The sequence below is a fragment of the Dendrobates tinctorius genome, unplaced genomic scaffold (assembly GCF_039654945.1).
Source record: "Dendrobates tinctorius isolate UK_male_01 unplaced genomic scaffold, ASM3965494v1 ptg000069l, whole genome shotgun sequence".
NCBI lineage: Eukaryota > Metazoa > Chordata > Amphibia > Anura > Dendrobatidae > Dendrobates > Dendrobates tinctorius.
Window position 1 is genome coordinate 27285632 of NW_027361737.1, and position 25579 is coordinate 27311210.

Here is a 25579-nt window from a genome sequence, read left to right on the forward strand (position 1 = left end):
TTTTTGTAGTATCTGAGGAATATAGTGTTTTATACAAATGTACAAAAATTATTATAAAATGCATAAAAACATGTTAGTAGAGTTGGGGGGTTCACCAGAGGAAGAATGGGTAGATGTCCACATTCAACTATAACGGATTTCGTATCGGAAACATTCTACCTAACAGTCTAACCCCTATCTCCAGCCAGTGATAGATCTTTTAACAAAGTAGACTGTAATATAAAGGTAAAAATGTACTGTGTGATCTAATAAGATGTAAAAACCGAACAAGAAGTCAATTTGAAGAGATATATAGATCACCAGATAATAAAGGCAGTCTGGTCTTCAAAGGTTGATTAAAAAAGATGAGCTGTCGATGGCCTCACTTCAAAAGATGATACACGTCTAACAACAGATGGGAACCATTCATGTGTTGGTGCAGTTATATATTTACAAAGTTCCAATCTGTGTACCAGTTTTTTTTAGTAGATACTCTGTCTTTTGTGAATTACAATGAGAAATATTAAAGAGTATGGCAAAAATTGAAAATACGGCTACTGTCAGGAGTATTGGTGTCTATCTCAACCCCAAAGTTTCAAGGCCAATTCAGGGAGGCTGAACAATGTTAATAAATGACCACCGATCTATAATATGCAAGCCCATCAATGGTCTTTTAAAATGTCTTTTTTAGGTAGGCCAACAATATTTTTGTGCGCACAGAAAGATCGTTCATACAATCTATCTGTGCAGATGGAACATCATGTTCTCGGCAGCACGTCACCTGTTTATATGGGGCCATATGCTGCTGAGAACAATGATTTTTAAGCTTATTTAAAATCTGATGAATGAGCATATTGCTTTTACATTCACTGATTGACTGATTGCTTGGCCATTTAGACAGACCGATCATGAGCGATCTTAAAAATGTTCCTTACCAATTATTGACCTGACTGTATGGGCCTTTCCTCACATGGTCCCACTAACAACCAATCAGAACATCCACTGGTGTTTTCTTGCAGGCCACTTCAGGCTACCTGACCACTCATGTCCTGGGCACTGTGATTACCCAACCTGGGACCAGCTTGCGCACATGTATGGGAACCCTGTAGGTGAGACTTTGGAGCTGGTATGGGCACCTCCTCTCTGTGCAGTAGTTGTATTTTCAGTTTTTGCCCAGTTTTACTCTGTATTATCATGGTATATTTCTGTTACACTGAAGTTGTTTTTTCTGATGACGGTACTAGGTTTCATATACTCCACTTCTTGTTCTTTGCTATTAATAAACCTGCAAGAGAAGAGAGAACCGTGATTAATGTTAATCTACATTCAACTTATTACAGGATGATGCGTTAATTTGGCTCTATACAATAGTTTGATGGTACGTTTTGGTGTTTCAATAGAAGAACAGTAGGACCATAAAGTCTTATTGTAAAATGAATATTATTTATTTTATTCTCAACCATCTATACACATCAGAAATATCATATGTGCATAGGTATGTTAATATACTTATTTTAAGATTTTTTTACAATTTGATTTGAATTCACCAATGGTTAATCCAACTGAATAGACCTGATATGGAAATTTTTCACTCTTTGTTTCATGGCAGTCATTTGGTAAATTCAAAAAAGTTCATTTTTTTTCTCATTAATTTACACTCTGCACCCCATCTTGACTGAAAAAAAACAGAAATGTAGAAATTTTTGCAAATTTATTAAAAAAAGAAAAACTGAAATATCACATGGTCATAAGTATTCAGACCCTTTGCTCAGACACTCATATTTAAGTCACATGCTGTCCATTTCCTTGTGATCTTCGTTGAGATAGTTCTACTCCTTCATTGGAGTCCAGCTGTGTTTAATGAAACTGATAGGACTTGATTTGTAAAGGCACACATCTGTCTATATAAGACCTCACAGCTTTCAGTGCATGTCAGACCAAATGAGAATCATGAGGTCAAAGGAACTGGCCAAGGAGCTCAGAACAGAATTGTGGCAAGGCACAGATCTGGCCAAGGTTACAAAATAATTTCTCCAGTACTCAAGATTCCTAAGAGCACAGTGGCCTCCATAATCCTTGAATGGAAAACGTTTGGGACCACAAGAAGTCTTCTTAGACCTGGCCGTCTAGCCAAACTGAGCAATCGTGGGAGAAGAGCCTTGGTGAGAGAGGTAAAGAAGAACCCCAAGATCACTGTGGCTGAGCTCCACAGATGCAGTAGGGAGATGGGAGAAAGTTCCACAAAGTCAACTATCACTGCAGCCCTCCATCAGTTGGGCCTTTATGGCAGAGTGGCCAGTCGGAAGCCTCTCCTCAGTGCAAGACATATGAAAGCCTGCATAGAGTTTGCTAAAAAACACACGAAAAACTCCCAGACTATGAGAAATAAGATTCTCTGGTCTGATGAGATGAAGATAGAACTTTTTGATGATAATTCTAAGCAGTATGTGTGGAGAGAACCAGGCACTGCTCATAACCTGCCCAATACAATCCCACCAGTCAAACATGGTGGTGGCAGCATCATGCTATGGGGGTGTTTTTCAGCTGCAGGGACTGGACAACTAGTTTCCATGGAAGGAAACATGAATGTGGCCAAGTACAGAGATATCCTGGATGAAAACCTCTTCCAGAGTGCTTTGGACCTCAGACTTGGCCGAATGTTCACCTTCCAACAAGACAATAACCCTAAGCACACAGCTAAAATATCAAAGGAGTGGCTTCAGAACAACTATGTGACCATTCTTAACTGGCCCAGCCAGAGCCCTGACCTAGACCCAATTGAGGATCTCTGGAGAGACCTGAAAATGGCTGTCCACCAACGTTCACCCTCCAACCTGATGGAACTTGGAGAAGATTTGCAAGGAAAAATGGCAGAGGATCCCCAAATTGAGATGTGAGAAACTTGTTGCATCATTCCCAAGAACACACATGGCTGTACTAGCTCAAAAGGGTGCTTCTACTCAATACTGAGCAAAGGGTCTGAATACTTATGACCATGTGATATTTCAGTTTTTCTTTTTTAATAAATTTGCAAAAATTTTTACATTTCTGTTTTTTTTCAGTCAAGATGGAGTACAGAGTGTACATTAATGAGAAAAAAAGAACTTTTTTGAATTTACCAAATGGCTGCAATGAAACAAAGAGTGAAATATTTAATGGGGTCTGAATACTTTCCGTACCCACTGTATGTTTGCTTTATTGCAGATGCTAGATCCGGAGGAAATGAGCCAGCAGTCACCTGGCCAAAACTATCTCTATGGTAAAGCATGGTGATGGTGTTTTGGGTATACATTTTGTCATGCTTTCATCACTCACTGTGGCCTAGGAATTTTGTGAATGACAGCTCAGCCACCCTATAGGATCTGGAGTGTGCTGGACTATCAGTATTGTGACTGACAGCCAAATTGTCCAATCTGAGGCGGGAGCATGCTGGGCTGTCAGCATTTTGATTGACAGCCCTGCTGTTCAATCTGGCTTAGCCTGCGGGCTTTCCTCCAGGTATTTCTCATTTGTGTTAATTTGCTAGCTATTTAGTTGGCTAGCTATGAGCAGACCATTGTCAGCTGTAGCTTTGCTCAGTGATATTTGTGTTTTGCTCTGTGTCTGATTTCCTGATCTTGTTGCTGGACCTCTGATTTGTTTTTACTGTTCGTGTTTGTTATCTCTTTTGCTCTTAACACTTTTTGACCTCAGGTACCTGACCCAGAACTTAGCCTCTGACTATTCTCTTATCCTCTTATCTTGATGACCCTCCTGGTATTTGATGCTGGACTGTTACTTGAACACACCTTTGTCTATCCCCTCTGTACTGTGAGCCCTTCTGGTATCTGACCTTGGACCTCCTGACTACCCTGTCTCACAGCTTGTCCGTGAATAGTAACTCAGTGTCACACTTTCAGCTTCAAAACCTAGGAGACTGGTCTGTGTTCTGGATCTCAGACTGGTGTGAAAATGACCCAAAATACAGTTAGGTCCATATATATTTGGACAGAGACAACATTTTTCTAATTTTGGTTCTAGACATTACCACAATGAATTTTAAACAAAACAATTCAGATGCATTTGAAGTTCAGACTTGCAGTTTTCATTTGAGGGTATCCACATTAAAATTGGATGAAGGGTTTAGGAGTTTCAGCTCCTTAACATGTTCCACCTTGTTTTTAAAGGGACCAAAAGTAATTGGACAGATTAAAAATTTGTAAATAAAATGTTCATTTCTAGTACTTGGTTGAAAACCCTTTGTTGGCAATGACTGCCTGAAGTCTTGAACTCATGGACATCACCAGACGCTGTGTTTCCTCCTTTTTGATGCTCTGCCAGGCCTTCACTGTGGTGGTTTTCAGTTGCTGTTTTTTTGTGGGCCTTTCTGTCTGAAGTTTAGTCTTGCACTTTCACACCTACCAATTATGATTGACAGCATCTACAAGGCCGAGATGAATGTGCATACCCCCAGGGAAGGCTCCCAAAAGCAACAAATGTGAATATCTCTGCAATGGAGTGATGCTGCATAAAATGGAAAAGATAGCTAGAATAAGGGGTGCTGAGAGACATTTGCAGAGTATTTAATTTAATTTTTTTTAGCAACTCAAGTCCTCTTTAAGACTTGAAATGGTGTTTCAACAAATTACTGTGTGCAGACATAGCAAACTTATGTAAATGTGACATTTTTTCTTTTTAATATAGTATCTACTAGCTTGGCCCATGCAAAATTTTTGCACATTGGTCGTCGGGGGCGCAAGCAATTTCAGAAAAAGCTGGTCAAATGTAAATGTATTTCATGAGATGATGAACACAGACAGGTATTTATATATGTAGATTGGTAATACAATAAATTGGTTTGATAAGTAGAGGCCAAAAAATGTTTTCTGGTTGAGGTGCCATCTGCAGGTCATTGTGTCTTTCTGTAGGTTTATGAAAATGAATGTTTCAACTGTATTTAGTGATAAAATTGTGAATGTGTGGTTTGCTGGCTCTTTTCTTGCTGAAGGGAGCAAGTTTACCTTTGAAATGGTGTATCATTTGTGTGTGTGGGGTGAAGTAATCAGCGAAAAAGCAGTGCATGTTTACAAATGTGTTTGCATATGTGACTCACCTGCAGTGAAGTGTGCAATCCTCCAATGTGCCTGAAATAGGCTGGGCAAGCACTTGAGCAAGCTGTTTGTGATGTCTGTAAGCAGCTTGGTGGTAGTGTGCTTTGGGGTAGTGTGCTGCCATCTGCAGGTAATTTGACCTTCCAAATGCAAGTGTGCAATTCAATAGGCAGTGCATGTTTACAAATGTGTTTGCATATGTGTCTCACCTGCAGTGAAGTGTGCAATCCTCCAATTTGGTTAAAATAGGCTGGACAAGCAGTTCTGCAAGCTGAAAAGTCCCCAAGGCAAATGTTTGGATTTATTTGTGATGTATGTAAGCAGCTTTGTGGTAATGTGCTTTGGGGTACTGTGGTGCCACCTGCAGGTCATTTTTCCTTACTGCAGGTTTATGAAAATTAATGTTTAAACTAAATTTTGTGATCAAATCATGGATGTGTGGTTTGTTTGGCTATTTTCTTGCTGAAGGCGGCAAGTTTACCTTTCAAATGGTGTATCAGTTGTGTGAGTGGGTGCAGTATGAACGGAGATACAAAGTGATCACCGAAAAACAGTGTTTAGAAATCATAGAATAGATTTTATTACATCCATTTCTATACCATCTTTGTCATTATAGGTGATTTAGTCTGATTTAAAAAAGTGTATAATCCATTTTAGGGTATGGCTGTAATATGATGATTCAGTCAGGTCTCCACCAGTTTCTACTTCTTCTCCTACTCTTGTGTGTTGTGCACAGGCTTATTTCACTATATTCTCTTTACTATCATTATACTTTCCCTAAGGCCTCTTTCACACATCAGGTTTTCGCCGTCAGGCGCGATCCGGCGCTTTTGACAAAAACCGGATCCGGCGAAATGCAATACCGGATCCGGTTTCCCCCCCATTGACTTGCATTTGCGCCGGATCGCGCCGGATGGCCATGCGTTTCATCCGGTTTTCGCCGGATCCGGCAATGTGTCTCAATCTGGCGTCTGGAAAAAACGGCTACTGTAACGTTTTTTGTCTCCGGCGAAAAAGCCGGACACGCCGGATCCGGCGCGTCCGGCTTTTTCACACAATGAAAGCCTATGAGCGCCGCAATGCGCCGGATCCGTTTTTTTTGGTCTCAGCATGCTCAGTAGCTCTGCCCACAAGACACATATATAAAAGCAAGACAGTGGGACCCTCAGCCACACCCAACATGCCACCCAAGACAGCAACCAGGTGCAGGAGAAGGCAGGAGACCACTGCAGCACCATCAGCACCACCACCACGCCAAATGGAGCAGCAAATGGAACATGCTGAGGAGGGGAGTCCAGCAGCAGATGAGAGACGGTAATTATCAAATCCCCCATTCCTCCAAACTAGGGCCATGGAATATCAAGATATTCATTGGCCCTTTGTTTCTCTTTATTCAACAGCCGCCCAAGAGATGCAGCAGCAGCAGCAGCAGAAATGGCATCACTGGCAGCAGCAACAGCAGCAGCAATACCCACAGCCATGGAGTCTGGCCATCAACAGGACAGCACATCTTCTTCTGGGAGCCCTCCCTCGCATCGTCAGCGTTTGACGGTAAGTTTTTATTTCCAAAATCCATCATCTCTGTAATATATGTCTATTCATTGCCTTTTATTTCAAAACAGGAATCACAAGATGAAGAGGAGCTCCCAGAAGAAGAAGGAAGGGGTGGACAGACACCTGGAGTGGGCTCACAATTGGTAAGTTTTTGGCATCAAACGCAGAAACACAACATCACACTACACACAACACACAGAAAACAATGTTCTGCAGACCACACACAGCAAACAAATGCCTACATCCAAAGACATAACATTTTTTGTTTTCTTCTCTAGTCTTCCCAATCTGGTGCTCGGCCAAGAGGTCCTCGCAGTGCCTCCCAGGGTCGTCGGCGACAGCAACGCGGCGGTCACCAGCGTGTAAGTATAAATATTTTTGCTTTGTTTTTTTGCACTTTTTATTTCATTTCTTTTGTGGAGGCTAATTATGTTATTTTTGTCTTTTTCTTTAACAGCCTTCACAGCGTGCTCCCGACTCTGACGGTGAGGATGGAGGAATCGATGTGGACCACCTCATCGATCTCGTCAGAGAAAGGGAGCCGCTCTGGAATATGGCTGACCGCCGCCACGCTGACCTGATCGTTACCCGACGACTCTGGGAGGAAATCTGTTCGCTCCTTGTGGACCGCTGGGAGGACCTCGATGCTCGGGCCCAGATTAAAGTATATACAGTATATACAGTACCGGTTGCTTGATGTAAACCAGTGTTTCCCTAACAACAGTCCTCGTGGTCCCCACGGATCATGTGTTCAGGATTTCTATTTACTATGGAAATCCTGAAAACATGACCCCTGGGGACCATGAGGACTGGAGTTTGGGAAACACTGATGTTGTATACTAACCACTCCTTTCTCGTTTCAGGGGACAGAATTGTGAAGCGGTGGCGGTCTGTGAGGGATCGTTTCAAGAAGGAGTTCAATAAAGAGATGCGGGCCCCGAGTGGATCTGGAGGACGCAGGAGCAAGTACAAGTACGCACAAGCCCTGTCGTTCCTCCGGGATACAATGGTCACCAGAAGGTAAATATTACACACCACATGTGAAAAAAAAATGTTTAGATGTAACAATTTTTTTTCAGCCAGGGCCATGCCATGTCACTTTTTTAATTGTTTTTTTTTCTCTTTATTCCACAGCACGGTGAGCAGCACTCTGGAGCCTGCACGGTTGGACCCTTCTGAGGCGATCCCTGAGGAGACCGGCACCGAGGGACACTTCAACCACCCCGGTATATCTGCACCTTCACAGCCTTCCCAGACATTCGACCCCTCTGTCCCATCCACCAGCACAGGAGCATCGTGGCCGCCTACATTACATGAAGCTGCTGGTGAGGAGATCGCTTTCCCTTTACCCCACCCTTCTGCCCCTGCCACCTCTAGTACACCTGCGGGTATTGGGCGGCAGCGGCAGAGGGGTCAGGAAAAGACTTATGCGCCAGAGTTCTTGCATCTGAATGCATCTTTCCAGAACTGTCTAAAAGTCTTGTCAGAGCAAATCTCCGCAGGCTTTCAGCAGATCAAGTCCAGCATTCTGGAGGTGAAGACACTTCTGCAAACCATGCATTCAGAAGCAAGATCTTTGCCAAACCACACCTTTTTCAGGTCTGTTGTGGAGCGCATGGAAACGCTATCTCCTACCCAGCAGATGCATGTAATGCATTCATGCCACGGTGCTCTCCAGCACGTTACCTCCCAACCTCCTCTTCCCACCCCAGTAGTTCCTCCACCTGCACCCCCTCCAGCCCCTTTCCATCCTCCCCCTCCTATTACATACCATCCACCTCCCCAGTACCAGCAACCTCCCCAGTACCAGCAACATCCCCAGTACCAGCAACCTCCCCAGTACCAGCAACCTCCCCAGTACCAGCAACCTCCCCAGTACCAGACATCTCCCCACTTCCAGCAACCTGCCCCATACCAAACTCCTTCCCCATACAACTTGCCATCAACATCATCTGCTCCTACAGTCCCTGCCCAACCCTCCACTCCACCGCCCACCACTTCTGCCTCCCACATGTCCACCCATTCTGTAGCTTTTTCCACACCTTCACCTCTAACTGTTCCTTCCCCACCACGATCCCAGTCCTCTCTCCACACTCCCAGTGTCGAAGTGTCCCGCAGCCCCTCCAGCAGTATTTCCACCCCACACTACACAGATTTATAATATGTGTGTATTTTAATAAAAATGACCAGTTTTATGGTTTCAAAGCTTTATTAAAAAAGTTTATTAAAATTTAAAAACAGTTTACTAAAAAAAACATTTTTCAATAAAAGTTAAATTATTTTACACTGGTTGTCTGTCATTTCTTTCTGCGGCCAAAAAGGTTAAATACAGGGTATTTAAAAGGTAAAATGGTATTCAAAACTAGGTATATAACTGTGGGTAAATTTTAGCTTTTTGCCACAGTTGTGTTCCTGGTTGTGTTTGAAGCAAAGTATTTCACCTAAAAAGTTGTGTTTATTGTTGGTGATTTCCTAACAATGTACACAACTTTTGTTAAAAGGTGAAATACTTTGCATAAAACACAACCAGGTACACACCTGTGGCCTAAAGCTAAAAATAGTAAGACCATGACAAGATAGCCAACTTTGGTTGGCAAAGGTATATACTGTTGGTACAGAAGGTACACAATTTTGGTTAAGGGCACAAATCTTTCACACTCTGTCATCCTGCCAGTGTACTCTGCCTTGAGGTGACATAAAGTATAGTGCAAAATTGTCCCTCATTACTGAAACCGTCACAGAACTTCTAGTGGTAATGTCATGGTAATCTTGCAAGGTGGTTTCTTCAGAGGTGTCCTCAATGGAAATGGGTTCCTTGCAGATAACAAAATTGTGGAGTACCACGCAAGCTTTGATCACCTCGTCCACAGTTTCTGTCTTGAGGTTGATCGCAGTCAATAGGACCCGCCATTTGGCTGTCAGAATACCAAAGGTACATTCAACCATTCTTCTTGCTCTTGTGAGGCGGTAATTAAAAATGCGTTTTGTTCTTGACAATCCTCTGCTACCGTACGGTTTCAAAATGTGTTCTGACAGCTGGAAGGCTTCATCCCCTACACAGACAAATGGCATAGGTGGACCAGATGTTTGCGGCAGCGGTCTAGGGGGTGGGAACTGGAAGGTGTTTCCATACAGTTTACGCCCCATGGCAGACAGTTTGAAAACTTGAGAGTCATTGGAGCGGCCATAGGCCCCAATATCAACAGCAATAAATTTGTATTCCGTGTCAGCGATGGCCATGAGGACAATTGAAAAATATTTCTTGTAATTGAAATATTCCGATCCCGATCCGGCTGGCTTTACAATGCGGATATGTTTCCCGTCCACAGCGCCCAAGCAGTTGGGAAACTGACATATCTGTTGAAACTTTTCTGAAATTTCAATCCACCTCTCTGTTGTGGGCTCTGGTAAAAACTCTTCAGCTAAGGAGTCCCACAGTGCACGGCATGTGTACTTCACTATTCCAGATATGGTGGAAATCCCGAGTCTGTACTGGAAATGCAGTGACGAAAGGGATTCTCCAGTTGCAAGAAATCTGTGGGGAATTAAAAAACAATCAATTAGTTTTAAATCACAGCATTACATACCAAAACTCAGCTATAACACTTGGAGATACAAACTACCACCAACAAGATTGCAGTGAAAGTGTGCTCTGATGCGAGCATATCCAATAAATGTGGCTTACCTTAAAGTCACCATCAGACGCCCTGCTGGTGAAACAGAGAAGCGGCAATAGGTGTCCGCTTTTCTTATGAGGTGTGCAATGCGCTCCACCAAGTAATCAAAATTCTCCATTTTCATCCGAACATATCCAAAAAATTTATCCGGGTTTCGACGAAGGTCCATGCAGAGTGTAGAATAGACCCCACGCGTCATTCTCTTGGCTGTGATGGGGTGGATCCACAAACGTCGTCTACGATGCCTGGTGCGCTGCTGTCTCGCTCTCTCCTTCTCCAGAACAATCACCCTCAAACGATTCGCCTCCGCTGTAAAATCCGCCAAATTCTTCAAAATATTTCCAATGACAACATCCATCTTCGCCAGTAACTTGCTCTTCTCTCCAACCTGCACTTTCTCCTCTACAACCTGTCAAAGAAGGGCTGTAGGAACACGCTATATATAGTTTTCCAGTAGCCAATCCTGTTCGGAAGGCCACAAGGGGTGTTTTTAAAAACCGGATCCGGCGTAATCCGTCAAAAAACGGATCGAAAAACGGATGAACCGGATGAGACGGATCCGGTTTTGTCTGTCAAGAACAAGACGGATCCGGCAGAAAAACGGATCCGTCACATCCGGTTTTATGAAATATTTGCCAGATCCGGCGCTCCGGCACGACGCCGGATCGCGCCTGACGCCGAAAACCTGATGTGTGAAAGTAGCCTAAGACATGCCTGGGGCCTATGTACACAAATACCTCGGCCAGAATGTTTTATACCTCATGCTGAGCACAGGTTAACATTTATTTGTATGTAAAAGGATGTATTGCTGCCCTACGATGTCTTATTCATAAGTACAAATGCTTTTATATTATGTGTTTAATCTTTTCATGCCTTATTTTATATTGTCTTATCTTATACTATGTGGTTCTTGGGGACGGGGACAACATGGGCCTGTGTGAGTTCAAATGCAAGGGCTGAATTTCAGCCCCAGTCCGTACCTGGTCCTGCATGTGGCAGAAGGTCCGCTGTCTATCATGACTGAGGCAATATTACAATTCCAACGTGTCAGTTTACTATGTCTTTGTACCATACTTTCCTGTATCGCTATTTTTTGACCATACATTTTTGCTTCTGTTACAGTTGACAAAGGGCTTTATTAGCCAAATGGTTACAGAGGAACATCAATGTTATAGTTATGCGCAATTATTGCATCAATTTAAGCTTATGCTGTTGTTGCGCCCCTGAGGCTTCAGTTGCCACAGAGGTACTGCACCTTCTCCCAAGGTGTAGTGCCCCACCATCCAGGTAAGGTGGGAACTCCTTCCACATTCCAACACCTGCACCCCACACACAGGATAGTTCAGCAGGGACCCATCCATGCTTTATGCTGGAAAGGTCATAGGGTGCCTTTTGTGGTCCCTGGCTTCGTAACACGAGAGGTGCTGGGGAGGCGGGTGGAGTTAGATATAAAAGAGAGGGAAGGTGTAGGATTTCGGGTCAGTTTGGGGTGAGTCCCAGAGAAGGGAGTCAGACGAGGGTCTGAGAGAGAGAGCAGGCTGACAGCAGGTCAGCCTGAGAGGAGCTCAAGGCGGAGGAAGGCAGTCAGTCAGGAGAGGCTGAGGACCGGTCTTAGTGGAACGAGCTCCCTAAGGAAGGAAGAGAAGGAGAAAGAGACGTAGACCGGAGACTACAGATTCCATAAGAGAGCGAGACAACAGATCGGAACGAAGGAAAATAGAAGGACGGTGGGAAACAGGTTGAGAAAGAGAGAGAACCCTTCCAGTCCAGAGAGCGCAAAGGCCGGCGCCCGGTCCCCGAGGTTGATTGGATCTTTATGTCCGGCAACAGACACCGGAGGAGTAGTGAGCCGCTAACGCCTTGCTCCCATCATAGACTTGGGACACAACAACAACTGAATAGAGAGGCGGGATGCAGTGAGGAGTCCCCGAAGCAGGCTACAGCTGTCTGTCATACAAGTAAAGACTATGAACACCTAGAGAGAGGCATTCCAGGGTAACTAAGTACTGGAGTGCTTCGCACCTAAAGGCGCATTGGAGGAGTCGTTCAGTAAGGTACATGTTGGCGGAGTGTGGAAGGGAGAATCCTGTCCTGCCTGGAGGTTGGCTGGTGCCCTGACCTGGAGAGCACAGTACGGAGGCAGGCAGTTGTGTGAACTGCAAACAGTGAGTAAAGCTTTGGAACCGCATACTCGGGTGTCCTCCAGTTATTCCCGCACCACTACACCTGGGCACCAGCCTCCATACCATTCTGCGCCTCTCCTCATCCATTGCACCTACACTGCCCTGGGACTACAACTCCACCTGTGGGGAGCTATACCATCTTTGCTGCACCACACCATCAGTCCCAGCGGATCTGCATGCAGCGTTGGCTCAACATCTTACTTGCCAAACACCACGGGTGGCTTCACAAACTATTTTAATAAACTTTAACACCACTAACATCACCGCCATTGATATTGGGCGCCCAGGGCCACGGACCGGGTCACCGCTGCTGTGGCACATTCCCGTCTTGACACCAGCCCGGTACCGAGTACCCCGCTACCCTGGGTGTGCGAGGGCGACCCAATGTTATACGTGTTATATTGTGGACTATTTCTGGGCTCAAGCCAGTGGGACCCCTTGGAATCGCTCCATATATGCAACAGTACTAATTGAGAATGTGCTGCTTGTTTCTGCAAGCAAATGACTGGTTGCCAGATGTTAAACTTATTTAGTATTATGCTTTTGATTTCCCGGCCAGCTGTTTCTATTGCAGATTGGAAACTGCTACCATGTGGGGCTGAAGCTAAAGAGTCAATAATCCCTTAATAGTCTTCTCCTCTATCTGTCCCTAAACAAAATCCAATAGAGATGTTCATCATCATGTGGCAGTGGGCTTCATACATTCTGATCATAACATTAATTAAGAACGTCATGTTCAGTTTCCTAATTTTTTTCTTAGCTACAAAAGATCAATGTATAAGGTTTAGATATGTGATCCATATATTCAGGCTCAGACTGGCCCATAGTATAACCGGAGAATCCTCCGGTAGGCCCCTCTGAAGGAGTGCTAATGAGTAGTGCCATTACACTTGATTAACAATTTGCAGAAAAAGGTATAATCTAATCATTCATTTAACAAGCTATCCAAATTAATATTACATAGAACAAAAGTAAACTTTTGTACTAGTGTCAGGATATTTTTGCATGTAGCTCAAGAGTGGGCCCCAAGAATCATTGTTACTGGTGGGCCTTTGCCAACTCAGTCAGACACTGCGTGTGTTTAGTTTTCTACATTTATGTTTTAAAATCCAATAGTGACCCAGCGATTTTTAATTTACTGTCTTCACAGTATACTCACCGCTTTCCCTAGTAAAAGTTGTAGATGTAATTGACAGGAAATCATCTTCTGGGTATTTAGAGTAGTCTACCGGTGAAGCTGTTGGATCTTGTGTAAGCGCATCGTTACTATTAGGCAATGGGTTGTACTTTCTTGTATTAAAAAATATGATCGCATCTTCTGAGTTGTGCAGTTTGTATAAAACTGAAGAACAGCGAGAGACTACTGATGAACAGGTTGACTTAAAAAGAGGTAAGAATCCTGGTTTACACGCATCTTTAGAGGATGGAATCTCCTTTGGAAGCAATCTTGATGTTCTCACTAGGTATTGTTGGTTACTAATCAAGCCATCATTGATTTCTTTCTTAAATAGGCTGCTTGCCTGGATTGGCTCCTTGCTTGCCATTATCATATTTTTCTTATTTACTTGGTTATCAGTTATGGTTTGCAGTTTTTCTACAGAGTTCTTGATATTTTGGGCAATTTCATATGGTCGCATTATTTTACTCATGCTATATGATACATATTCATTGCCAAACAATACATGCAAGGGCAGACCATCAGTGCTTTTCCCTAGCATGTCAACTAACCATCTATTATTTTCAGGTATAGAATATGTAGGACATTGAAAGTCCAAGAGCTGTAAAGAATTTAGAATATTTGTGATATTTGGATTTGGCGTCAAAACCACTGGGGCTAAAGTATTAACAACTGAACTGGATAACTCTAATTGGTCCTTATATTCATTAATTTTATTTAAGATATTTTGCTTTGGTGATGGTTCATATAAGACTAAATCTGTTACCAATGTAGAGTTATTTTCAAGTTTGCTTTCATCTGAAACTATTGTAGATTTTGGTATTTCAGCACATGTATTGGACACAATATCAATATTTCCTGTTCTGCTATTGGTAGGATCGGTATGTTCTGTTTTGACACATTCCCAATGTGACATTGTCTTTTCCTGGTCGTCCTCAGTGGGTTCTTCAGCATTACAAGCTTTCTCATTCATGGTTTCTGCCAGCTTCTCTAAATTACAAGTGATATTTTCATCACCAAGCTCATTCTCTGTAATTCTTCCTGTTCTTTTTAAAAAGTTAACCATTCCAATAGTTAAAGACAACTCTGTGTCACATAGTTTTAATAAACAATCTCTACCTTTCCATGCATTCTCAGGATTGTCATCTCCATCAAGGCCTAGTGCCGGTTGAGACGCCATTTTTTCCTCAGACCCTACACAAAAGCTATATACAGATGTAGGATTGTCTTTACTGTCATCAGGGGCAGACACACAGTCCTGGACAGTCCAAAGCTTCTTTTCACATGAGTCAGAAAATAACTCATAAAGGGCATCTCCACTGTAACTATCCCTTGGAAATGGTCGAACATTGCCAACCTCATTGTTACTTTCTTCCACTGCCGGCGAATATGAGTCATAATACCCCTCATCACTTGTGGACACCGGAGATTCAGCATCATGAATATTCTCATTCAAAGACATTAGATCATTGAAAGATAGATTGGAAACTTGATCGCTTGACAAGTTGCCATTATCTTCTACCTTATTGATATCATGACAAACAGGTAACCTTTCGATTTCAGATAGAACATTTGAACATATACTTTTTGCAGATTCTTTCAGGTGACCACATAGTCTGGAGAAGTCAATAGACTCAGATTTGGCTGGGGAGGCAAGTTTCTCAACTCCTCCTTGAAAACTAGCAGCTAGTGAACTTGGCTTAGATGTAAAGGTGACTCGGCTGTTATCGATATCAATAAAAGAGGCACTTTCATCTGCAAAGATTTCCCCGCAGCCAGTAAGAGAGTCAAAACTTTTTAACGATGCAACATCCTCACACAGTGCTTTAAATGAGTCAACAGCATCAATGTACATGTCGTAATCCGGGCAGTTGTGAATTAGGAACTCATCAGAAGGCATCTCGCCAATGCTTAGCTGATATTGTCTTTCACCTGCTTTAATTTCCTTCATCTTAAACACCATTGGCTGGCTCTCTTCTTCTGATATGACATCTTGCTGCTTATTCTTCTTTAAATTGAATAGATTTTTTAAACTTTTTTTGGACTTTGTAAGAGAAATTCTTTTTCTTGGCAGCGATTTCGCAACAGATGGTACAAAAGGCATCTGAGGCACAAAATTTCTATAGTCTATCATATTTTGTTTATATGCTGCTTGTGTGTTGGTGTCTATGTCATTTCTTTTTCCATCTTGATCTTCCACAAGGTCTGGGGAACTGAGACTGTTTGGTATCCCGCCTTGTACTATTTGACTGGTAATTTTCTCTGGTTTATCCTCTCTCATAACACAGTCATGTGTTTTACTTTTTCTTATAAACCTTGGACATCGGATATTTTCAGTTTCCTTTGTGCAAGTACTGTTAGACATTCTTTGTGTCTGTGCAGAATATCTTTTGCTATTACATTCACTAAGGTTCTTCTCAGGCTTTACATTCTTTATTACTTTATATGTGACTATTGGTACTTTTTCTTGAGGGTTTTGGGTATAAGTTTTTATAAAGGTCTTGCCTCGAATTTCACAATCATTAAACTTCTTTCCAAGTTCTACATTCTTTTTTCCTTTGTACATAACAGTTGGTATCTTTTCTGGTGGATGTTGAGCATAACTTTTTATAAAGGTCTTACCACGAATCAGTTCCATTTTGAAAAATAAATATCTGAAAAAAAGAAATGTTACATATTTTTAATATTGATGTCAAAATTTAGATATTTTTAGTAGGATCATAAATTCCGACACAAAACCATAAATTGTACAATTTGTTATAAAGCTGTTCATGTACAAAACATAAAAGTTGGCCCAAGCCTCCAATTTCAAGAGTTTCAGTCAATGATTTTAAAGTATGTGTATGGGGGTATCTTCGCTCTAATATTACAAAATGTTTGGAAATATAGGCGGCATTGGCCAAGATGGATTTCAAAGAAGTTATTTCATGTCTATGACCCGAAGAAGGGATGGCTGAAAACAGTTTGTGACCTCATGCAATAAATCTCAAGACTCCCTTACCACATACAGTAGACAGAAAGCTATATTTCCCCATAAAAGTACTAAAATATAACAATTAATAGATATACATTAAAAGTATACCCTCCACAATGAGAGTACAAATAAAACGCTGGTATATATATAAATTATAGGTGTATGAGTAGGAAATGTAATAGTAATATATCCCAAAGGAAAACATTTTCCTAGACAGGTTCAGACTGGCTCACAATAGTTGAATCTCCCGGTGGGTTCTTGCAATGGGCCCTCAGCTTACCACCCCTCTACATCAGCAATGCATGGCACCGTAGAATTGATGCAACATATACAGGCAATCCACTTGCCTGGGTAGGAAAATGACAGGTTCTGGGTTGACTTTACACTTTGTAGAGATGATATCAAGTAGTAAACGTGATATTAAAATAAATAACTTTCGTGAACCAGAAATACTTGCTCCAAAACGGATTGTGCCTATTGATGAGTAAATAGTGCAACTGATAAAAATGAAAAATTCTATATATTCCAAGATTCCGGTATTTTCATGAATAATTTCCTGTAATAAAAGTGTCATAGAAAATTTTTATTTCTACAAGTGCCAAATACATTTATTTTAATATATTTTAAAGGGTTACTCTCATTTGTAAAAACAATTTTGCTATTGCTATTTGTTATTAAAAATCATCTTTGTTCTTAAGAACTGACTGATTTTTTTAGTTTTCTTGTCTACTAATTGATGCCTAGGTTACCTTCCACTGCTGCAGTCAATGGGAAAGCCAAGCTTTTTTTCGGCAGACCCTACAAAAAGGTCTGGGGGGCAGTGAAAATGTTCAAATGGATGGGACAAATGCTGAATGCATGGAGGGAGAACAGCATGGGGAAGACCCCTGGAAGCATCTCTGACTCCCAGGTCGCTGCTGAGTACAATGGTGTCACACTTTCCTCAACTTTGAGGACTGACAATAAAACATTCCAAACCGATGATAAATTGCATTTTACAGGAAAAAAAACTGTTATTAAACATTTTTCCTATATAATGACTTGTAAACAAGGCAAAATTTAAAAAGGATTAAAAAAAATTATAATTGAAGTAAACCAAACACTTTTTTTTATTAAAAGAATAGGAAATTTCAGTTTCATTTATGAAGAAAGCAATAATTACCAAAAATTACGGACTCAGATACACCCTGTATTAGACAAAAAGGAGGGCCTCATACACATTCTGTTCAAATTGTCATGTATTGGTATTCCTAGGCTCATAAAAGCTATGCACTTTTGAGGGTTACATACCAAGGAAATGTACTCCAGACCATGGAATAATCTATGGATGAGCAATAAAATACCAATACATTTTTGAACAAGTTTTTAGAGGGTTATATACCAAACAAATCATATATAAAAAATGGTTCCAGACCACGGAATATTCTATGGGTATGGAATATAATAATGATAAATTATGAACAATTTTTTCAGGCTTTTATAGCAACGAACTGTACTCAAGATGATGTAATACCCTATGGATGAGCAATGTAATAACAATACATTTTGAGCAAGTTTTTTTGAGGGTCATATATCAAAGAAATGTACTCCAAACTATGGAATAGTCTATGGGTGATCAGTATAATAATGATAAAATTTTAAAAAAGTTTTTGGAGGGTTATATATCAACGAAATGTACCCAAAAGCATGTAATACTGTATGGCTGAGAAATGTAACCCAGCAAAATTTTTTAACTTTTTTTTGAGTCTTGTGTATCACAAAAATGTACCTCAGAACACGGAATAGTGTACGAGTAAGAAATGGGTAGAAACAAGCAAAATTTTCAAATGCTTTTTCGTACTGTTATATACCACAAAACTGTGACATAAAGCATGTAATACTATATGGATGAGTAATCTAATCCTGAACTATTTATCTACGTTTTTTGTATATTTTATATACCACTGTAATGCAACAATAACCATGTTAATCTGAATGGATGAGTCATTGAATCCACAACAATATTTTCAACAAAAATATTTTGAAAGGTAGTTGATGTACTTATACTATCATAAAGGCTTTGCAGAAAGTGCAAAGCCAGACAGAAAATATGATTGGGGTCATCCATAGAATCTTGAAAGGCAACAACTGGCGGGTCTGATTAAAATATTGAATATTACAAACAATTTATGTGCTGCTGACATTTGGTGGTGTGGAAAAGTGTGGGCTAATCCTGGCTAAGTTCATTTTTATGAAAGTAAGCCTGTCTGCATTCTCTGTTGACAGGCAAATGTGCCTGTTTTTTATGACCCCGGGTGACACTAAAATCCAGTGTCAGACAAGACTCTAGCGGCAGGGCAGCACAACACCTCCAAGGCATAGAGGGACAAGGTGGGGACACCACGCCAGTACAAAAAGTGATGTCTGGCGACCGAGCGATGGCTGCGGCCATGAGTCAGCGGAAATCCTCCATTTCTACCAGCCTAAACGGCAACATTACCACTGAAAGCAACCTGGAAATGTGCCTGTTTAGCATTTGAACCAGTGGGTGGGTGGCCGGGAACGTTCTTTTTTGTTTCATAGGCCTGGGGTAGGGACAGCTGAACGCTGGCCTGGGACAAGAATTTGGAAGTCCCTGATGATGGTAAGTCAGAATATACAAGAATAGATGTAGGGCAGGAGACATCAGTGCCAGTGTTTTGGACAGGGGATTGGGAAGCACTTTGCACAGGGTAAGAGGAAGTGGTGTCACCCAATGGCAACAATCATGGACCCAGGCATTGTGCCCACCGAATCAGGTGCTTAGATGACATGTGCCTGATCATGCTGGTAGTGGTTAGGTTCTTAGTGGTCAAGTCCCTGCTGATCTTTGCATGACACAGGTTGCAAAAGGCCATTTTGTTTGTCTCAGAACTCTCTTTAAAAAAATCCCAGACTGGGGAACACCTAACTCTTTGATGGAGAAATTCAGGACTGTCGGTGCTCTGCGGAATAGTTGCCCGCCTTCTCCCTCTGGTCACCCCACTGACTCTTCCTGTCTGTTTAGGTGCTGCCGATCTTTCCCCCTCTACTTAGCGGCATCTGTGTCTCATCATCATCTTCTTCCTCCTTATCCCAAATTTTCCTGCTGTAATTTTCTTGTGGCTGCTCTACGTTTTGTGCATAACTAAACAGCATGTTGTCCTGTCCCTTTTGGAACATGCAGGTTGAGAGGCCACAATAAAGAAATGTGGTAAGAAAAACTCCTTGGAGTGTGCTAGTGTGGGACAGGAACCTATATATCTTTGATGGGTGTTTTTCTTGTGCTCCAACAACAGGCGTAGTCGCACCTGCACCACTTGCTGCATGCACCATCATCTGCACTTCCACTTCCCTGTTGCTTAAGGTACACCTTACTCATTTTGTAATGGCTAGGCCTTTATAAACCAAGTTTATTTTTAATAAAATAAAAAAATGGTCAACTGTAGCAATCAAAGCTGTTCTTGTAAGTTTACTCTACTGTAATGTAACAAAAAGCACGCAAAAGTGTATAGATGACAATCAAATTCAATCCAAAAAAAGTTCTAATGCTTTTTCTTAGGTTTATAGATCACTGAAATGTTCACAGACCACATGACATTGTATATCTGAGAAATGGAAGCCTAAAAAATTTTTAAAAGCTTTTTTTGCAGTTTTACGGATCACAGAAATGTTCTCAAACCATGTAACACTATATACTTGTATGTGAGAAATGGAAGCCTGTAACATGTTTAAAAACTTTTGTTCTATTTTAGAGATCACAGAAATGTTTACAGACCATGTAACACTGTATGTCTGAGAAATGGAAACCTACAAATTATTTAACAGCTTTTAAGAAGTTTTACGGATCACAGAAATGTTTACAGACTATGTAACACTGTATGTCTGATAAATGGAAGTCTACATTTTTGAAAGCTTTTGTTCACTTTTAGAGATCACAGAAATATTCACAAACCACATAACACTGTATGTCTGAGAAATGGAGGCCTACAACATTTTTAAAAACGCCACACTACGCAATAGTGGAGGACTAATCCCAGTATACAGACTGGATTCTGTCACTCTTCCTCCTTCTGTTAATCTTTCTCCTTCCCTAAACTAAATGCAGATTGTATGTGCTGCAAACGATTAGCCCTTTGGAGGGTTGTTAGTGTGGGAGGAACGGCCCCCGTCGGGTGTCCAGGCCGGAACCAAAGGAGCCGTCATCCGGGTTCTGGGGGAAACTGTTCCCGGGGGACAGAATTCGGGGACGGACCGTTCTGACAGACAGATGGGCTGGGGTAGGGACCAGTATAAAGGAGGCAGGGAATTCCCCGGAAGATGAGTCAGCAGACCGGGACAGAGACTGCAGGAGAGCGTGGGAGTGACGGGAAGCTAGAGCGACTCACCAGTGCAAAAGAAGACGCTCACTGAGGACTCCAGAGGGACGGTGCCAAGGCGATAGTCCGAGGCTTGCTGCCCTGCTCCAGCCCGCGGCCACTGCGGCCCCAGTTCAACCCGCGGCCGTTGCTGCCTCCTCTCAGCCCGCATCTGTGGCCTACCCGCGGTCACCCGCAGCTGCTGCCGCCTTTCCTCAGCCCGCGGCTGTGGCCTGTTCCCTGCCACCCGCAGCTGCCCTGTCCTCACCCGTGGCCACGGCAAGTACCGTGCCGTCGGCGGCCACCACCGTCCCGCTTCGGCCCGCAGCAGGGGCCGGGCCACTGCTGACCGCGGACTCCCCGTCACAGCCGTTAGCTGCGCAGGTGGCCTGTCATCCGCCACCGCACATCGCTGCCGCTGGCCCCAGTCTGGGAGCTGCGGCCCACCCATCCAAGGACTTCACCGAGCCCTGTGGGGCTCCAGTGTCGCCAGCGCGCCAGAGGGCGCGAAGACTCCGTTAACACCTCAGCAACTGGGCCCAGCAACTACTACGCCGAAAGACCACCAACCCGAATGGCGAGGGACATCTGGACAGCAGCTAAGTTGACTTTTCAATTAAGGGCCCGTAGTCGGCCAAACCGCGGCCCTATAGTGACCAGCTATTGCCGGAAGTAGTCGTGTTCTACTCATTGGTGTTTGCTTGTCTAGAGCCCCTGCGAGGGCAACACATGTTACCCCTTTTTGTGTTTAAGCTGTGACTGAGGAAAGTTCCCCCAGTCTTATAAAAGTTATTTTAGAAAGCACCAGGTTGTCTCGCGACTCATCACTGCATCCTGCGTACCTGCAAATACCACATTAGTATGATGTCTCAGCTTCAGTAGCAGTATCAACACTACAGGACCCTGATTCGTTATACTGGGCACACAAGTCTGGACAAGCACTACTGCACACACAAGCTTTGACAAGCACTCTCTCGCTCCAATATGAAGTGTCACAGAGATGTGCAATGGCGTTAGTTTGCCAAAGCGGGAGGCGCCTGTCTTTTTATAACCTCTGATGATGTCACATGGCCAACCAATCACAGTAATGCCCCAACCAAAATGGCTACGGCATTATAGTGACTCACAGGCAATCCCTGCATGCTTATTGGCTGCGTAACAGGAGCCAAAGATGTGGTGTAGGGATCCGAGTTTGAACTCGAGCACCGCCCATTGTTGCCGAGTAATGACCACATCCGAGCACGGTGATACTCAAGTGATAACCAAAAAATCCTAATTGGCCTCCAGAATGGAGAGAATTTTTATTGTATTCTTTAAAAGGATTCTGTCACCCCAAAAGCTTAAATTAAACCACTTATATAGTCATTTAGGGGACCATTTAGGGGACCCTATAAAAATGATTCCTCTAGTATAGGTTGTACTATATAGTTTTATACAAAAACAGTTTCACTACGTATGCACTTATTCCTTAGCTCTAATGACACTGCTTGCTTCGAGCGCTACCTGAATTTAACCTTTGGCCCTGCACATTTCTGCTGCCACTTCAGGAGCCCAGAAAGTGCGCACACACAGTGTCATTGCATGTGGATATGCTCTCATTACCTCTGACCTGTCTGCAACGGCCGCTCACTGCACACAGAATCACAAAGTAGTTGGCAACCAGGAGAGAGGGACAAGAGCTTGTGTGCACAGCCAGGCCTCAAATTCAATTCAATTAATGCTCAAAGTGTACGCCATTAATTGCACTAAGGGCAGAGGATGCTACTTGAGAGTGCGGAACGGTGCACGGAGGACCCCTGATTAGTAGATGTAATACAACAGTTTCTATTTAAAAGTACAGTAGCGAAATGTACACTACGGGTACGGTTTTTATATGGACTGAGCACTATTTATGATTGTATGAGTGGTCTATGTTAGGCGTCGGATTTCTGCGTTTACTCCGCAGGGATCCAGACCCTCACATTCTGCAGTCACCTGCTGTCTATCTACTGCAGAGGAGATTGCAGAGGAGATTGCCTTGCAGCAAATCTCTCCTGAGGCAAAGTCCTTCTGTCCTCCTACTGAGCATGCTCATGGGACGATCTCCCATTGGAGATCGGGAGTCATGTGCTCAGGTCCCGCTCCAGATCTCATTGGTCCATCTCAGAGATCTGGAGGCTTGCGGAAGGTCCCGGCTGCTATAAAAGGCGCGCATGACTTACTTGCTGCTGTATGTATGAGGACGGATGTATGATTCTGGTGAATGACTCTTTATAAAACCCCTTCCCTCTGATATTATGTATGTGGTTAGGGACTGAGTTAGAATCAGCGCAACATCCACAGCTGCTAGCGTCTGACAATGCGCTTGCGCCTTAGCCTTGTAGTTTAGCGGCAGTGTCCATGCTGCGCTGCAGTAGCAGCCCCTTTGCATCTGCAGTTGTGACGCTCCACACACGGTAGTTCTAGACGGACGTAGTGCCGCCGTCTGGGTGAAGTTTAACACTGTGTGCATTTCCACCATATTGCTCCTGCCACCACTTAGCAGCAGTTATATCACCTACTGCACGGTGGACCCCGAGCAGCGAACGCACTTTATTATTATTTTTATTTAGTGCTTTCCGCCGTTCCTAACAGTCTAATTTGGGCTTTGGGATTTTAATGCTCATTGCCTAGGTTATTGCCCACCTCTGCAGTCAATCAGCAGTAGCGGGTCTCATAGGCAAGGAGAAAAGTGCTTACTAGTTCTTTGCTATGGAGATTGTAAGTGCTGCTCTGCTGCATTTTTGGATCCAGACACCTTTACAGCCCCTGCTATTGCAGCATCGGAAGGTGCATAGTTTGGGCCTTTGAGGTAACTTATGAGAGATTTCTCACTGTGACCTGGCAAATTTAAAGGGGCATTTCTATCTCCAAGATCTTATCCTAATATGTAGTAGGTGTAATATTTATAATGTTAGCAAATACCTCCAATTAGAAATGTAGTATAGTTCTTCTGATTTGCTTTGTTGCTTATCCCATGCGCAGGTCATTGCAGTAGCTTAGGTATCCAAAGTTATGACCACTCATATAGCAACAGTTAGTTATCTGTGAGTATTCGTAACCATAGACACCTACGCTACTGCAATGTCCTGAATATGGAGTAAGCCACATACGAATCAGAAGAACTATACTACATTTCTAATTGGAGGTATTTACTAGTATTATTATCACACCAACTACATATTGGGATAGGATCTTGGACTTGAGAAAACCCCTTTAAGTTACACCTCTTGTAGAAACCATAATGTATAGGTGAATACAAGAGTAAAGTGATTTTATAATACACATTTAGAAAAGACAAAATCTATGTGATAGCTGTACCACAGAAATTTCAATGGAAAATCAGAATTATATTTTCCCTTTTTGGAGAATCCATACAGAATCTGTACCAGAATAAGTGGTGGATTACAGTAATTCATGTGTTGAATATATACGCGCGTACCTGTCTATAGGAAATTATTAGCCAGATTTCCATAAGGCACCAGATTACAGGCTATGCTGTTAGTAAAGACATTGCCAATACATTATTCCTGATAACTGATACTGACATCAGATCTCACCCATCATCAAGATCTCTATGTATTTTACAGAACGCCATAGTATAATGGCGCCTGCTGTATATTACATGATCAGCCGTAATAAATGCAGAACCTCAGTAAGTGAATAGCGAGTATACAGCACTCCAGGCTCTGAGCACCAGAAACAAAGAGCTGATCTCTTCTCAGGGAAAAGAGAACTGAGAGCAGCATTAAATCTCACAAGGTATCCACCATCGCATCATTGATCTGGGCTCGTAAATGAAAAATGTGTCCGTCATGTACACACGGAAGCTGCTGAAAATGGGCGACGTTCAGTAGGGAAAGCCGTCCTTCAGCATCTCTCCTGTTTGCATGGTTACTCATGTGAACTGTATGGATAATTATAGGCTTCCCGCTGCTGTATGGCAGAGAAGGAGAAGCAGGCGGCATACAGGAATGTGAGATCATGGAGATGGAAAGATCCCTCTGCTATTAAAGACAATACAATCATACATTAATAAGACATCCATTGCAAAACATAAAACTAATAGAATTATTTTTTTCAATGGTTTACACCAGTATATATAGCATAAAAAGACATTGTTCACATGGTTTGATTAATATAGGGCCTGGGGAAATATATATATATTACATGGTCTTGGAAACAGATCATGATGTTTACCTGGAGGCATCAGATTCTGCTCTGTCTTCTAGATATACTCCTCCTCCCCATCACCCAGCAAAATCTGCCTTATAAACGACGAACAGAGATTCTGTACTCACCGATATGGCTGCTATATCCGGGGTTTAGAGCATTTTTTTTTATGGATTGCTGCGATTTTTCCCAAGAGGTGATGATGTGGGAAACAAATGCTGCTTGTGGAGGCTGCTCTTCTCCTGTGCAAAATCTGGTACCCACCCTACTCCCATCTGATAGCGTCTCAGCACATGTATTTCCTATAGCCTCTGCAATGGGAGACATACTGCAAGAGATGCATGGCTGTCTCTTCCAATAGTCAGTTCGCCTCAACGGTGCCATGTCACACCAGCTTAG

At 42.7% G+C, this 25579-nt stretch overlaps 1 protein-coding gene across 2 annotated transcripts; it reads right to left on the reverse strand.

Annotated features, from left to right (window-relative positions):
- On the reverse strand, positions 1-25579 carry AMER3 (APC membrane recruitment protein 3). Of its 2 annotated transcripts, none has more exons than XM_073581272.1 (3): positions 25309-25579; positions 13643-16314; positions 1-1264 (listed from the first exon to the last, which is right to left on the reverse strand). In XM_073581272.1, exons 2-3 carry the CDS (start codon positions 16296-16298, stop codon positions 1227-1229), a joined length of 2694 nt encoding a protein of 897 aa, XP_073437373.1. In that variant the 5' UTR covers positions 16299-16314; positions 25309-25579; the 3' UTR covers positions 1-1226. The 2 variants fall into 2 exon arrangements, with proteins under 2 accessions (XP_073437373.1, XP_073437372.1); XM_073581271.1 differs by lacking the exon at positions 25309-25579 and adding an exon at positions 25208-25300.

What these genes read in the sequence shown, in the direction of transcription:
- AMER3 (XM_073581272.1), bottom strand. Translation starts at nt 16,298, where the DNA reads ATGGAACTGATTCGTGGTAAGACCTTTATAAAAAGTTATGCTCAACAT. An exon ending in AACTTTTACTAGGGAAAGCG is followed by an intron (nt 1,265 to 13,642) that starts GTGAGTATACTG and finishes CTTCTCTTGCAG; the next exon opens with GTTTATTAATAGCAAAGAAC.